The sequence below is a fragment of the Saccoglossus kowalevskii genome, chromosome 19 (assembly GCF_978046115.1).
Source record: "Saccoglossus kowalevskii chromosome 19, keSacKowa6.1, whole genome shotgun sequence".
Lineage (NCBI taxonomy): Eukaryota > Metazoa > Hemichordata > Enteropneusta > Harrimaniidae > Saccoglossus > Saccoglossus kowalevskii.
Window position 1 is genome coordinate 30,638,781 of NC_140659.1, and position 12,269 is coordinate 30,651,049.

At 32.1% G+C, this 12,269-nt stretch overlaps 1 protein-coding gene across 1 annotated transcript in view; it reads right to left on the bottom strand.

The window, feature by feature from the left end:
* LOC100372108 (uncharacterized) overlaps positions 1-12,269 on the bottom strand; it is a 122,622-nt gene that overhangs the window by 75,919 nt on the left and 34,434 nt on the right. Inside the window, exon 5 of the mRNA XM_085493793.1 lies at positions 1,155-1,253. Within this exon, the coding sequence (XP_085349919.1) occupies positions 1,155-1,253 (99 nt within the window). The remainder of the gene's footprint in view (positions 1-1,154; positions 1,254-12,269) is intronic.

Consider the following 12,269-nt stretch of genomic DNA (forward strand, 5'->3'; position numbering starts at 1 on the left):
AGCCCAGCACTAGCCCAGCACTGGTTCAGCATTGGTCCAGGATTGGTCCAGGATTGGTTCAGTACTGGTCCAGCACTAGCCCAGCATTGGTCCAGTACTAGGCCAGCACTAGCCCAGCACTGGTTCAGCATTGGTCCAGTACTAGCCCAGCACTGGTTCAGCATTGGTCCAGTACTAGCCCAGCACTGGTTCAGCATTGGTCCAGTACGAGCCCAGCACTGGTTCAGCATTGGTCCAGTGCTCCAAAATGACCTGATCCTAATCCAAATACCGGGTAGGCGTTATTCATATTGTTCAAATCTAGTCCAGAACATATAAACCAGATAATCAAGGTAAGATACACTGTAGAAACTAAGAACACAATCAACTAAACTAGGTTGAGGTGTGGAGCCCCCTGACATGAAACCAATTTTCAAACAGGATATTAAACTCGTACCAAAGTGGATGAGTACAAATGAGCCTACTGTATTATGCAGAATTGAATTATAGTGATTTTCTAAAACACTATTTCACTGATTAATAAGTAGACGAGATATGAAAGACAGACTGAATAAATGAATTATATAGTGAGTTTGGAGACAAAGTTTATGTTGTTGATCACTCTATGGGCACTGGTTGGTTCAACACACTGCAAAGAAATCAAGTCTATTTAGGGCTATAAATAGCTTCAAATTTGACAACTGTGAGTGACAACAGGCATGGAGTTATTTATGTTTTAAATATAATTATCTGCTTTTACTATGGTACTGTAATAATTGACTTGTTTGAGATTTGTGTGAGAATATTTTTCTCAACAAAAATTTTTTCCAGAATAATAAAAAAAATAGACGCAAACAAATCTTTGTTTATCCCTTAGAATAAATTCTGTTTGCTTATTAACTGTAAATATGTTGCTGTTTATCACCTCCATTCACAGGAGAAGTAATGACTGTTTAAAAGGAATGGGCAGGTTGTAAACATGTTTTAGGAATCTCCCTAAAGCAATGTGCTCAACAAGGAGACCATCTTGAAATAGACTGTAACCAAATATTCAAATAACAAATGTAAACACTTCTGTGTAACATACCAAAAATGCTCAGTTCAGCACTCTGTTCGTAAATTCATTTTCATCCACACAAAACAGCAAAAGACAAGAGGCTGTACAGTATTCTTACCTGTGATTGTACGTTAACATTAGCTTCATGTTCTACTAGTACTTTTACAATGTCTTTCTGTCCTGCCAAAGATGCAATATGGAGTGCTGTGTTTCCCTTCTGGAAATCAAAAATAAATACATATGTTATTACACAAAACAACAAGCAGCCTATCGGCTGAGATAGCTCCGCTGTTAGCAATGCACATTTCAATTAAAGAACTGAAGATATCATTAGAAAATGAACAATATGTATAGTATCAAAGCAACGGACCTTGCTGTTTTCAACAAGAATTCAAAAATATCACTTTTCACCAAAAATGACAAAAATAATCATTAAAATTAACTAATTGAAGATATCACCACGAAATTAACAAGGTCCACATGTAATACCTATTTATGTAATATAACAGCAATCAGACTTGCGGTTTTTAACAAGAAGTCGAAAATATCACTTTTTACCAAAAATGACAAAAATATTTACCAAAATTGAAGATATCATTACAAAATGAACAAATCTGAGAGAGGTCCATATGTAGTACCTATGTATGTAATATCAAATCAATTGGACTTGCGGTTTTCAACAAGAAGTTGAAAATATCACTTTTTATCAAAAATGACAAAAATATTCACCAAAATTAGAGAATTGAAGATATCATCATGAAATGAACAAATCTAAGAGAGATCCACTTGTAGTACCTATGTATATAATATCAAAGCAATTGGACTTGCGGTTTTTAACAAGAAGTTGAAAATATCACTTTTTACCAAAAATGACAAAAATATTCACCAAAATTAGAGAATTAAAGATATCATTACAAAATGAACAAATCTAAGAGAGGTCTACACCAAGTATCAAAGCATTCAGGCTTGTAGTTTTCAAGAAGAAGTCGAAAAAGTAAAACATTGACACGGACGACGATGGACGACTGACATCAACGGACACTCACTCATATGATGAGCTCCGCTCGACAAAGTCGACAGCGGAGCTAAAAATATCGTAACTATTAGAAAGAAAAAAATATCTTGGAAAATAAACATATAACAGACGAAAAAGTTCAATTGGCCATAAGCCCAAACTGTATAACATACATGTAACATTCAAGTTTGAGCAAAGTTGGATAAAAACTGTAACCACAAGAAAAAGAAAAACGTTTATGTAACAGACGACAACAATGATAGTACCAAGGACAGATATAACAATCCTATGATTTTGACTATGAAAATTGAAAGGATTGACAGGGCTACAGGTAACAATAAGGTGTTTGGGATTACGTGCAATAATATTTAACAAAATTAACAATGAACGACTAACAGTCATAAGCAAGAAATGCATGCTGTAGAATTCTAACACTGGACATGTCAAATTAAAGCAAACACCACTGTTATTTGTTGTTACTATGAGGATTAAATCTGGCAAAAAAGCAAAATTTGAATTGAAATCATTCATTACTGGCTCACATTGTAACACTGGCCAATCAACTGTAATCACATGCATGATTCAACACAAGAAGAGGACCAGAATAAGAACAGAAAGTTGTCTTAGCTTATAGTAATGCTTTTATTGATTAATCATTTTTTAGCGTTTGCAACAAGCACATTTCAAAAAATAACCCCCACGCCATACAAAGGTTTATGGAATTCACAAATTCATACGTGTGTACACACACAAAAAGCCAATTCAGGACATGGATTACTGATTTTGTGTTGATGTCTGTGAACCGTGAATAAAAGAAGAGAGAATTTAGTTAAAATACACATGATTGGTCAATTTTACTTTACAATGTATCGCCTATAGCGGTAGAGCCTATTAATCAAAGAAAGCAAAATTGGTTTCTCAATGTAATTCATATGATAGCGTTTATAGATAATAGACGTCAAATACTTTGTTTCAAGACAAAAATACGCTTCTTGTCACTACCATCTTGAGGTTGGCGTAGAATAGTGGGTGTAAAGTTTGGCCAAATCCTCCATTTTGAATTATCACATACATGTAGGTCAATAATTATTTACATAAATATTCTGCCATTTTGAATAATCAAATAATTTCCCGTATTTATAACAGACAATTATCAGTGTCACTATCTACCATGTAATATAATATCCCCATCGCTTCACACATATCATGGAATCAAGAGTTTCTCCACCCTGCAAATTGCTGTCCATTTCTGAACTACATTCCCACTACTTTCTCAGCTGGAACAACCAGAAAACCAAATGACTGTTGTTTAATAATACTGTTGAATTGTTGTTCTAATTGTCAAAACCATTTAGTACCAAATATACTCTCAGTGGGAAAGGCAAACCTAAGTCATTATATTTAAATCATACCCTGTAATTTTTCTTTCACTTCCTTTCAAAATAATTTGGCCAATTACCGCTATTGAAAATATTTTGGCAACCTCACTACTGAATTCTAATCCCAGCAGCTAATGACCACCTAAGTTACAAAGCTTTCTTTAAATAAATCAACAATATCTTAAAACTTGAATTCAACAAAAGTTGTAGTATAATGCCCATTATTTATTAAATTAAATTGCCCTAAAGTCATCATAAGGAGACAATGATACTGAACCAAAAATAAAATCTCTGAAATATTCAAGTGTTAAAATCATGGACTTCACCTTCCCTTTGAAAACAAGAATAATAAAAAAAAATTTAATATCACAAATCTGAAAGACCGAGCAAAAACTTCCTCTGTGAAACAAATTCTACAAATTGACAGGCATTATTTATTTATCCACACAGTTTCCAGAACACATTTATGTGGTAACTGGGTCATGACCTCTGTTACCAGGGGACACCGTTTTGTGGTTTGTTGTTGAGTTCACTCGGCAACAGAGAGACTACATCAAGACAGTGTTTCAAATGATCTGCAGACACATTTAGGAACATTATTGGCCATTTTTTTGTTCAATAAATTTGGCATATTAAATTAGAAGATAATTTTTAGTTACAACTTTTAATGATGAAAATAACAGTCTTGAAGATTGATTGATTTGACCTATGACCTTTTGGGCTGTTATATGAGGCAATTAATAATGTAGTGAGGAAAAAGTCTCCCTGGGAAATATTTGATAAATTTGAAAACGGGGCATAGTATACCGAAAAGTCAAAAAGAAGTGTAATTTATGGATTTTAGAAATAAACCGTAAATAAGTTTGTCCCTAAGTTTAAATTAACATTTATGTTGCATGGCAACACTGAAAACAAGCTAGCTTTTAGAGAGAAAGGCACCCAACAATATATTGCTGTACTACTGCCGGTGGAAGAGAGGAAGGCACCCAACAAGATGGAAGGAGGCAGTTGAGAGGGATGCGAAGTCAGCTGGAGTTACTGGTAACATCTGCTCCCTTGCTGCAGGCCGACAAGAATGGCGAAACATGGTTGTAATAGAGGCGATGTAATTGCCTTGGTTGCAAATATAAAATAATAATAAATACTACTGTGAAGGAATAGTGCAAAGTTTTTGTATAATATATTTGTTAGTTATAATTTCTATTTACCTACAGGTCTTGATAAAAATATGTGAAAAAAATAATGCGAGTTTGGTTTAGAGGAAGGTGAAATTCTGAGGCTTAAAAGAATGTAGATGTGGAAACTAGCCATGGTAAAAATCTACAAGTTAAGACCCCCCCCCCCCCCCACCTTTAAAAACACACACACACACACATTACTGGATTACTGATGAGATGACATTCTATTTTTCTCAGAAACAGCAGAACTAGATGTAATTTTTATAAGGAGAATTAAGAGATCATAAGCTAATTTGCTCAGAGCTTGCGTCTTTATTTCAGCTTTGATATAAAAGTATTGAGTTGAAATTAGTATCCATTCTACACAAATCATACAAAAGATCAAAACATATTAATCAATACCCTCCATATATAGCAGATAGCAGCTGTAGGAAAATCCATTTAGATTAGCATTTATGAATACGAGTTCATTCGTAACCATGGTGATTCACTATTCTTGTAAACTAAATGAAAAATTGTACTTATTCCACCAATTATTCATGGTTCACATGCGTGATGACTTGGGCGGAGAAAATGAGAATTTTTCATAATTTATTCCATATTTCAGTCTCATTACTGGTGAACCACCAAAATGTCAACCAAATACCATCACACACTGAAATGGTAACGATTCAACTATTAAAATCAAAATCTATTCGCATTTGAATTAGGATTTTTAGACATATTTTGAATCAAACTGAACGAAAACTTTCAATTTTAATTCTGTTTAAGTTTAATAATTAAATTAGACCCCCCCCCCTCCCAAAAAAAGCAAAACAGATACATTTTTCCATGTCTGATTCTTATTTGTTTACAGAGCAAAGTAACAATAAACCACTTTTATCCCTTAAGCTATAATCATTAAATTTTACATTCACACACGAAGCGGTAGAATTTCCACTAAACTGCACTTCAAATGTAAAGTTAAACAGAGATAAAATGCATTTGCACGACTTTGTAAAAGGGAAAATGGGAAATCATGCCAGAGGACATAACATGCATCTTTAATATGTTTGTCACTGTACACCAACAGACAGCCAATAATGGGCTACGAAAAGATCTGACAGAATCATACAGGAACTAGACTGATATTACCCCGGTAGTTAGAACTCATTCATATGCACTGTCACAATTGGAACCACTTAACCCAATGACAATTGTACATCGTAAAAGTACATACTTGTAATAAAACACTGGCCATACTAGAAGCCCCATATTGCACGTATTATATAATAAAATTATTTAAATACAATTCTGGATCTTTGACAGACGAATACTTATCATAATTGAGGTCACTTATCTAGCATAATATAGGAGCTGAAGTTTTAGAAACTAATTTCACAAAGTCACAGACAATTTTTTTGTAATAATAAACATTAAATTATCAATTAACAACAAATTTTACAGTTTAGAGTAAGTTAAGGGCTTCACAAATCAAAAGTTAAGGGCCCTTCGACAGCGAAATGGATGGACAGAATTACTGTATAAAACTTTGAAAGAAAGCAAAACGTGCTCTTTGAAGTGGAAAAATTTGAATGGAATGCAGTGTTTCATCATTAAGTCTGAGGACAACACTATAAATTTATTAAGAACTAGACACAAAATATGGAAACACTCACATTTTGCTTCCTTCCTCTTGCAGTGTTTATTATTAATGGGTTGGGGGATCTTAACAAGCTGAACATCACATTAGGGCCACCCAGGTCAGTAGCAATAATGAATGAATAATGAATGGAAGTGCAACTATAGTTTTAAGCATTGCCAGACAGTAAAATTAAATTCTCTTAGATCTAACAAAGTAATTGCAGATGGAATGTAATCAAAATAACATATGTTTGTTCACCAAATCCAAGTTTAGTTTTAAAGTAATAGCATGTGACGATATTCTAATGTTGGCTATAAAAGGTTTATAGAGTGAGAATAAAATAAAATTCCAGAACTTTCCAGTATATTCCAGGATTGTATGGCTCCTGTCTACATGTGTATTATATGTGCCTCAGACGGAAAGGAGAATAAATCAATAGACGCTGTCATTGATTTCTATTTGAGTATCAGATAGGTCTCCACTGTGAGTGCCAATTATTAAAATTAGAGTAAAATTTGCAGTCCAATGATAATTCAGGTAGTCAATTTATCCTTTAAGTGTTAATGGATTTGAGATGAATTGAATATTACGACTGTTCCCAAAACAGTTGCAGTGTTGCCATAAAGCGGGTGAGAGGGGGGGGGGGTATCTGAAATTCACAAGTCTCATCAGTACCACATAAATCACAGTTGCTGTGATTGGTCGCACATTTTTTTTAAATATTCATAAACTAACCATAAACCATATCTATGGGTAACTGATTTTTTTTTTTTAATTCAACCTGGTACAGATGGATAAGGAAAGTGACATATCGTTTGGATTTTCGCTTGTTATAACTTAAACAAACTTGGGGGAAAAAGCTTGCCTACCAAAAAGGAGCAGAAATATCATCCAAACTGATTCCCAAAAAAATAAACAAAAATCTCAAGTGAAACACAGCAATCTGAATATCAAATAGCTTGTTTATTTGTTTTAAGTCATTAAAACTGTTGAATTAGAAGAAGAAAACTCCCTCAACTGGAATTGATTTGTCTTGGATTTATAAAAAATAAAGCTGGCTTCTCATGTTGAATTGATTAATTACATATCTATTTTATCACTAAGATTAACAGCTGTGCAAAATTGCTACATTTCTTAAGTACAAGAAAACAAATTATACACTTGTTCAAGTTGTTAAACGTCATAATTTTCCCGCCAAATTTAGGTGCAATATTTTGCGCAGTTTCAGGTATTTTTATGTGATATCTTTATCTTCGTTAAATAATTTTATTTTGTGAAATGGGACACAAGTTGCCTTGTGTGTTCAAAAGATCAATAAACATTTTTATAAAAAATTACATCCTTGTAGGAGTCTCTGAAATTTTTACCAAAAAAAAAAGAGAAATATTAAATTGTTTAAAGGATTACTTTAGTGCAAATAAAAAGTGATGAAAAGTTATAAATTGTGAGATAAGAGATTTGTCAAGCTTAAATGGGTTTTATAATATATGGATAGATTTATTAGAAGTACCCGTAGCCGGTATGTAAATGAAGATGATGAGAAGCCAGTACACCAATCAATACAGGAATAACATACAGCAGAAATATAAGAACATTTTTAAACCAGTAAATCAATTGTAAAATAGTTTCGCTTCGAAAAATATTGTTATAACCGTTTTAGCATTTTCAATCCATCTAGCAATTGATATGTTTTGAAGGAATAATGTATTGGCCGGAATTTTTTTTTCCCAGAGAGAAGCCTGTCAGCTCACAAAAGATTTATGTGTATAGACATTTTGATGAATAATGAAACAGCAACAATGTCAGTTATTCTATAATGAAATGTAAACACAATTATTTTAGTATAACATTCACAATGTATTTTACAAGTCACAAATCAGTCAAACTGATGTCAAACTTTGGTGATTTATAAAAACTAGGTTACAAAAAAAGAACAGTCAACAATCTGACATATGTATAGCGAATTAAGTAGCCATTGATACAATATTTTCGTGACATCAATAAATTGACTTTGTACCTTGCTCCTATATCACTATACTTTTGTTTTCGTTTTTGATATTTTAAGAGGGGCACAAAGTACATCTAATACAAGGTATGGACATCTATTTATTTACTTTAGGTTCTAGCTTTCTATTTATAATCGAAACAGTAAAAATGTTTTTGTCCTTTTGCAACAATATTGATTTATTTAATATTTCATTTTTTGTAAAAGAAATAATGTCTAATTCATCCCAAGATGAAGACCCCAGGGAGCAGCTAGAGCAAGTTTATTTGAATGGATGATACTTTGAATTTAGAGAACTATAATAAGTACACACATCATTGTATCCCACAATGCGCCATTTCAAAACAGTAATATTACTTTGAAAATGCCTTCTGCTCTTTGTTATTTTTGGAAACCGCAAAAAATAACATGGATGTCCTTTTCATTTTAAATGAATGTTGATCAAATAAAAGCAATTTTTCTTTTTATAATAAGAAAATATCCTAAGAATGATTGATCAGAGTGTTTTTGACATTTCTATTTGCATCATAAAGAAAGCATTAGTAGCCCTCATCTCAAAAGAATAAATCATAACACAATATAATATAATATAAATGTCATGTTGCGGGCCGGAAAGTCACACATATTTGACATTTAAATATATATCAACTTACTTAGGTTTTATTTTAAGAAAAGTATTTCAAATAAAAAAGTTCATGATTACAATTTTACATGAGGTGGAATTTACAGATTAAACAGGAAGTTTCACATTCAGAAATAACATTTTACTGTCCGGAAAAGCCCAACAATATGTAGGGATGAATTATTAATTTTTCCTTTTAATATATTCCTGACTGCATAAACATAATAATTTAAGCAGTATTAACAAGCAGCCTATCGGCTGAGATAGCTCCGCTGTTAGCAATGCACATTTCAATTAAAGAACTGAAGACATGATTAGAAAATGAACAATATGAATAGTATCAAAGCAATCGGACTTACAGTTTTTAACAAGAAGTCGAAAATATCACTTTCTACCAAAAATGACAAAAATATTCACCAAAATTAGAGAACTGAAGATATCATCACAAAATGAACAAATCTGAGAAAGGTCTACATGTAGTATCTATATATGTAATATCAAAGCAATTAACCTATTGGTTTTTAACAAGAAGTCGAAAATATCACTTTTTACCAAAAATTACAAAAATATTCACCAAAATTAGAGAATTGAAGATATCATCACAAAATAAACAAATCTGAGAGAGGTCCACATGTAGTATCTATATATGTAATATCAAAGCAATCGGACTTGCGGTTTTTAACAAGAAGTCGAAAATATTACTTTTTACCAAAAATGACAAAAATATTCACCAAAATTAGAGAATTAAAGATATCATTACAAAATGAACAAATCTGAGAGAGGTCCACGTGTAGTACCTATATATGTAATATCAAAGCATTTGCACTTGCGGTTTTTAACAAGAAGTCGAAAATATCAGTTTTTACCGAAAATGACAAAAATATTCACCAAAATTAGAGAATTAAAGATATCATTACAAAATGAACAAATCTGAGAGAGGTCCACATGTAGTACCTATATATGTAATATCAAAGCATTTGCACTTGCGGTTTTTTAACAAGAAGTCGAAAATATCAGTTTTTACCAAAAATGACAAAAATATTCACCAAAATTAGAGAATTGAAGATATCATCACGAAATAAACAAATCTGAGAGAGGTCCACATGTAGTACCTATATATGTAGTATCAAAGCAATTGGACTTGCGGTTTTTAACAAGAAGTCGAAAATATCAGTTTTTACCAAAAATGACAAAAATATTCACCAAAATTAGAGAATTAAAGATATCATTACAAAATGAACAAATCTGAGAGAGGTCCACATGTAGTACCTATATATGTAATATCAAAGCATTTGCACTTGCGGTTTTTAACAAGAAGTCGAAAATATCAGTTTTTACCAAAAATGACAAAAATATTCACCAAAATTAGAGAATTGAAGATATCATCACGAAATGAACAAATCTGAGAGAGGTCCACATGTAGTACCTATATATGTAGTATCAAAGCAATTGGACTTGCGGTTTTTAACAGGAAGTCGAAAATATCAGTTTTTACCAAAAATGACAAAAATATTCACCAAAATTAAAGAATTAAAGATATCATTACAAAATTAACAAATCTGAGAGAGGTCCACATGTAGTACCTATAGATGTAATATCAAAGCAATTGCACTTGCGGTTTTTAACAAGAAGTCGAAAATATCAGTTTTTACCAAAAATGACAAAAATATTCACCAAAATTAGAGAATTAAAGATATCAACATGAAATGAACAAACCTAAGAGAGGTCTACCCAAGGTACATATACACCAAGTATCAAAGCATTTAGGCTTGTAGTTTTCAAGAAGAAGTCGAAAAAGTAAAACATTGACACGGACGACGGACGACGGACGACGACGACGGACAATCACTCATATGATAAGCTCCGCTCGACAAAGTCGACAGCGGAGCTAAATATCACTTTTTACCAAAAATGACAAAAATATTCACCAAAATTAGAGAATTAAAGATATCATTACAAAATGAACAAATCTGAGAGAGGTCCAAATGTAGTACCTATATATGTATTATCAAAGCATTTGCACTTGCGGTTTTTAACAAGAAGTCGAAAATATCACTTTTTACCAAAAATGACAAAAATATTCACCAAAATTAGAGAATTAAAGATATCATTACAAAATGAACAAATCTGAGAGAGGTCCACATGTAGTACCTATATATGTAATATCAAAGCATTTGCACTTGCGGTTTTTAACAAGAAGTCGAAAATATCACTTTTTACCAAAAATGACAAAAATATTCACCAAAATTAGAGAATTGAAGATATCAACATGAAATGAACAAACCTAAGAGAGGTCTACCCAAGGTACATATACACCAAGTATCAAAGCATTCAGGCTTGTAGTTTTCAAGAAGAAGTCGAAAAAGTAAAACATTGACACGGACGACGACGACGGACGACGACGACGACGACGACGGACAATCACTCATATGATAAGCTCCGCTCCACAAAGTCGACAGCGGAGCTAATAAAACTTTACAGAGATATATATGACTCCTGAGAATAAATTTAACATGTATCCCTTATCAATACCAGACAGGCACAACAAGAATGATCCATCTTTATTACAGATATTCATTTACTAGTTCTTGTAAATAAATCATTGAGAAGCGTTTAGAAAGACTGTCAGCGAAAAATGAATGTCAGAATTTTAATAGCTGATTCTTTCACATGATCCATATTGAACATATCCACATGTGGGGGGGGGGGGGGGGTTGTGGGGGGGGTGTATGCGTTTTTCTATTAGAGCAAATATGTAACTTGTATTTAAAATGACTTTTTGTCATTTGAATTAAGTAACTATTTGCTATCAAAGTTGATGGCATTTTCTAAACTACATCGTTTTATTTATTTCTGACTAAAGAACAAATAATGTAAGCAGACATGATCTACGTGCAACCACTTTCCAAAACTAATAATGGAAAGTAATATTTCAATTTTAAAAATTTGGCTTATTTTGTGTGACTAATCTCAACTTATTAGTCAAACATTTTATAATAAGTTTTATATCACGACTATACTTATTGAAGTAAATGGAATTATACGGTGAAAACTTTCATATTAAGACACTTAACACTAGGTTGGACAATACAAAATAGTTTTTATGATACAAGTAACTAGATAAACTAACTCTTTCTAACTATTGCTATAATTAACCAATTCTAAAAACCTTCTAAATAGTTTAATTTAATTTAATGTACAAACAGTCTTGTCGCTTTGATTAATAGAAAAATAAAAGTTACTATTCAAACCCAAGAAAGTACAACACAACTTAGTTTTCATTTGATTTTGATAGTATTGACCTCATTTTATAATACACATTTTCATGACCTTTTGACCAAATACATTCCATTTAGATTTTCCCAACAATTTTTAATTTTTTATTGTATGATGTGAATATTTCAATTAAT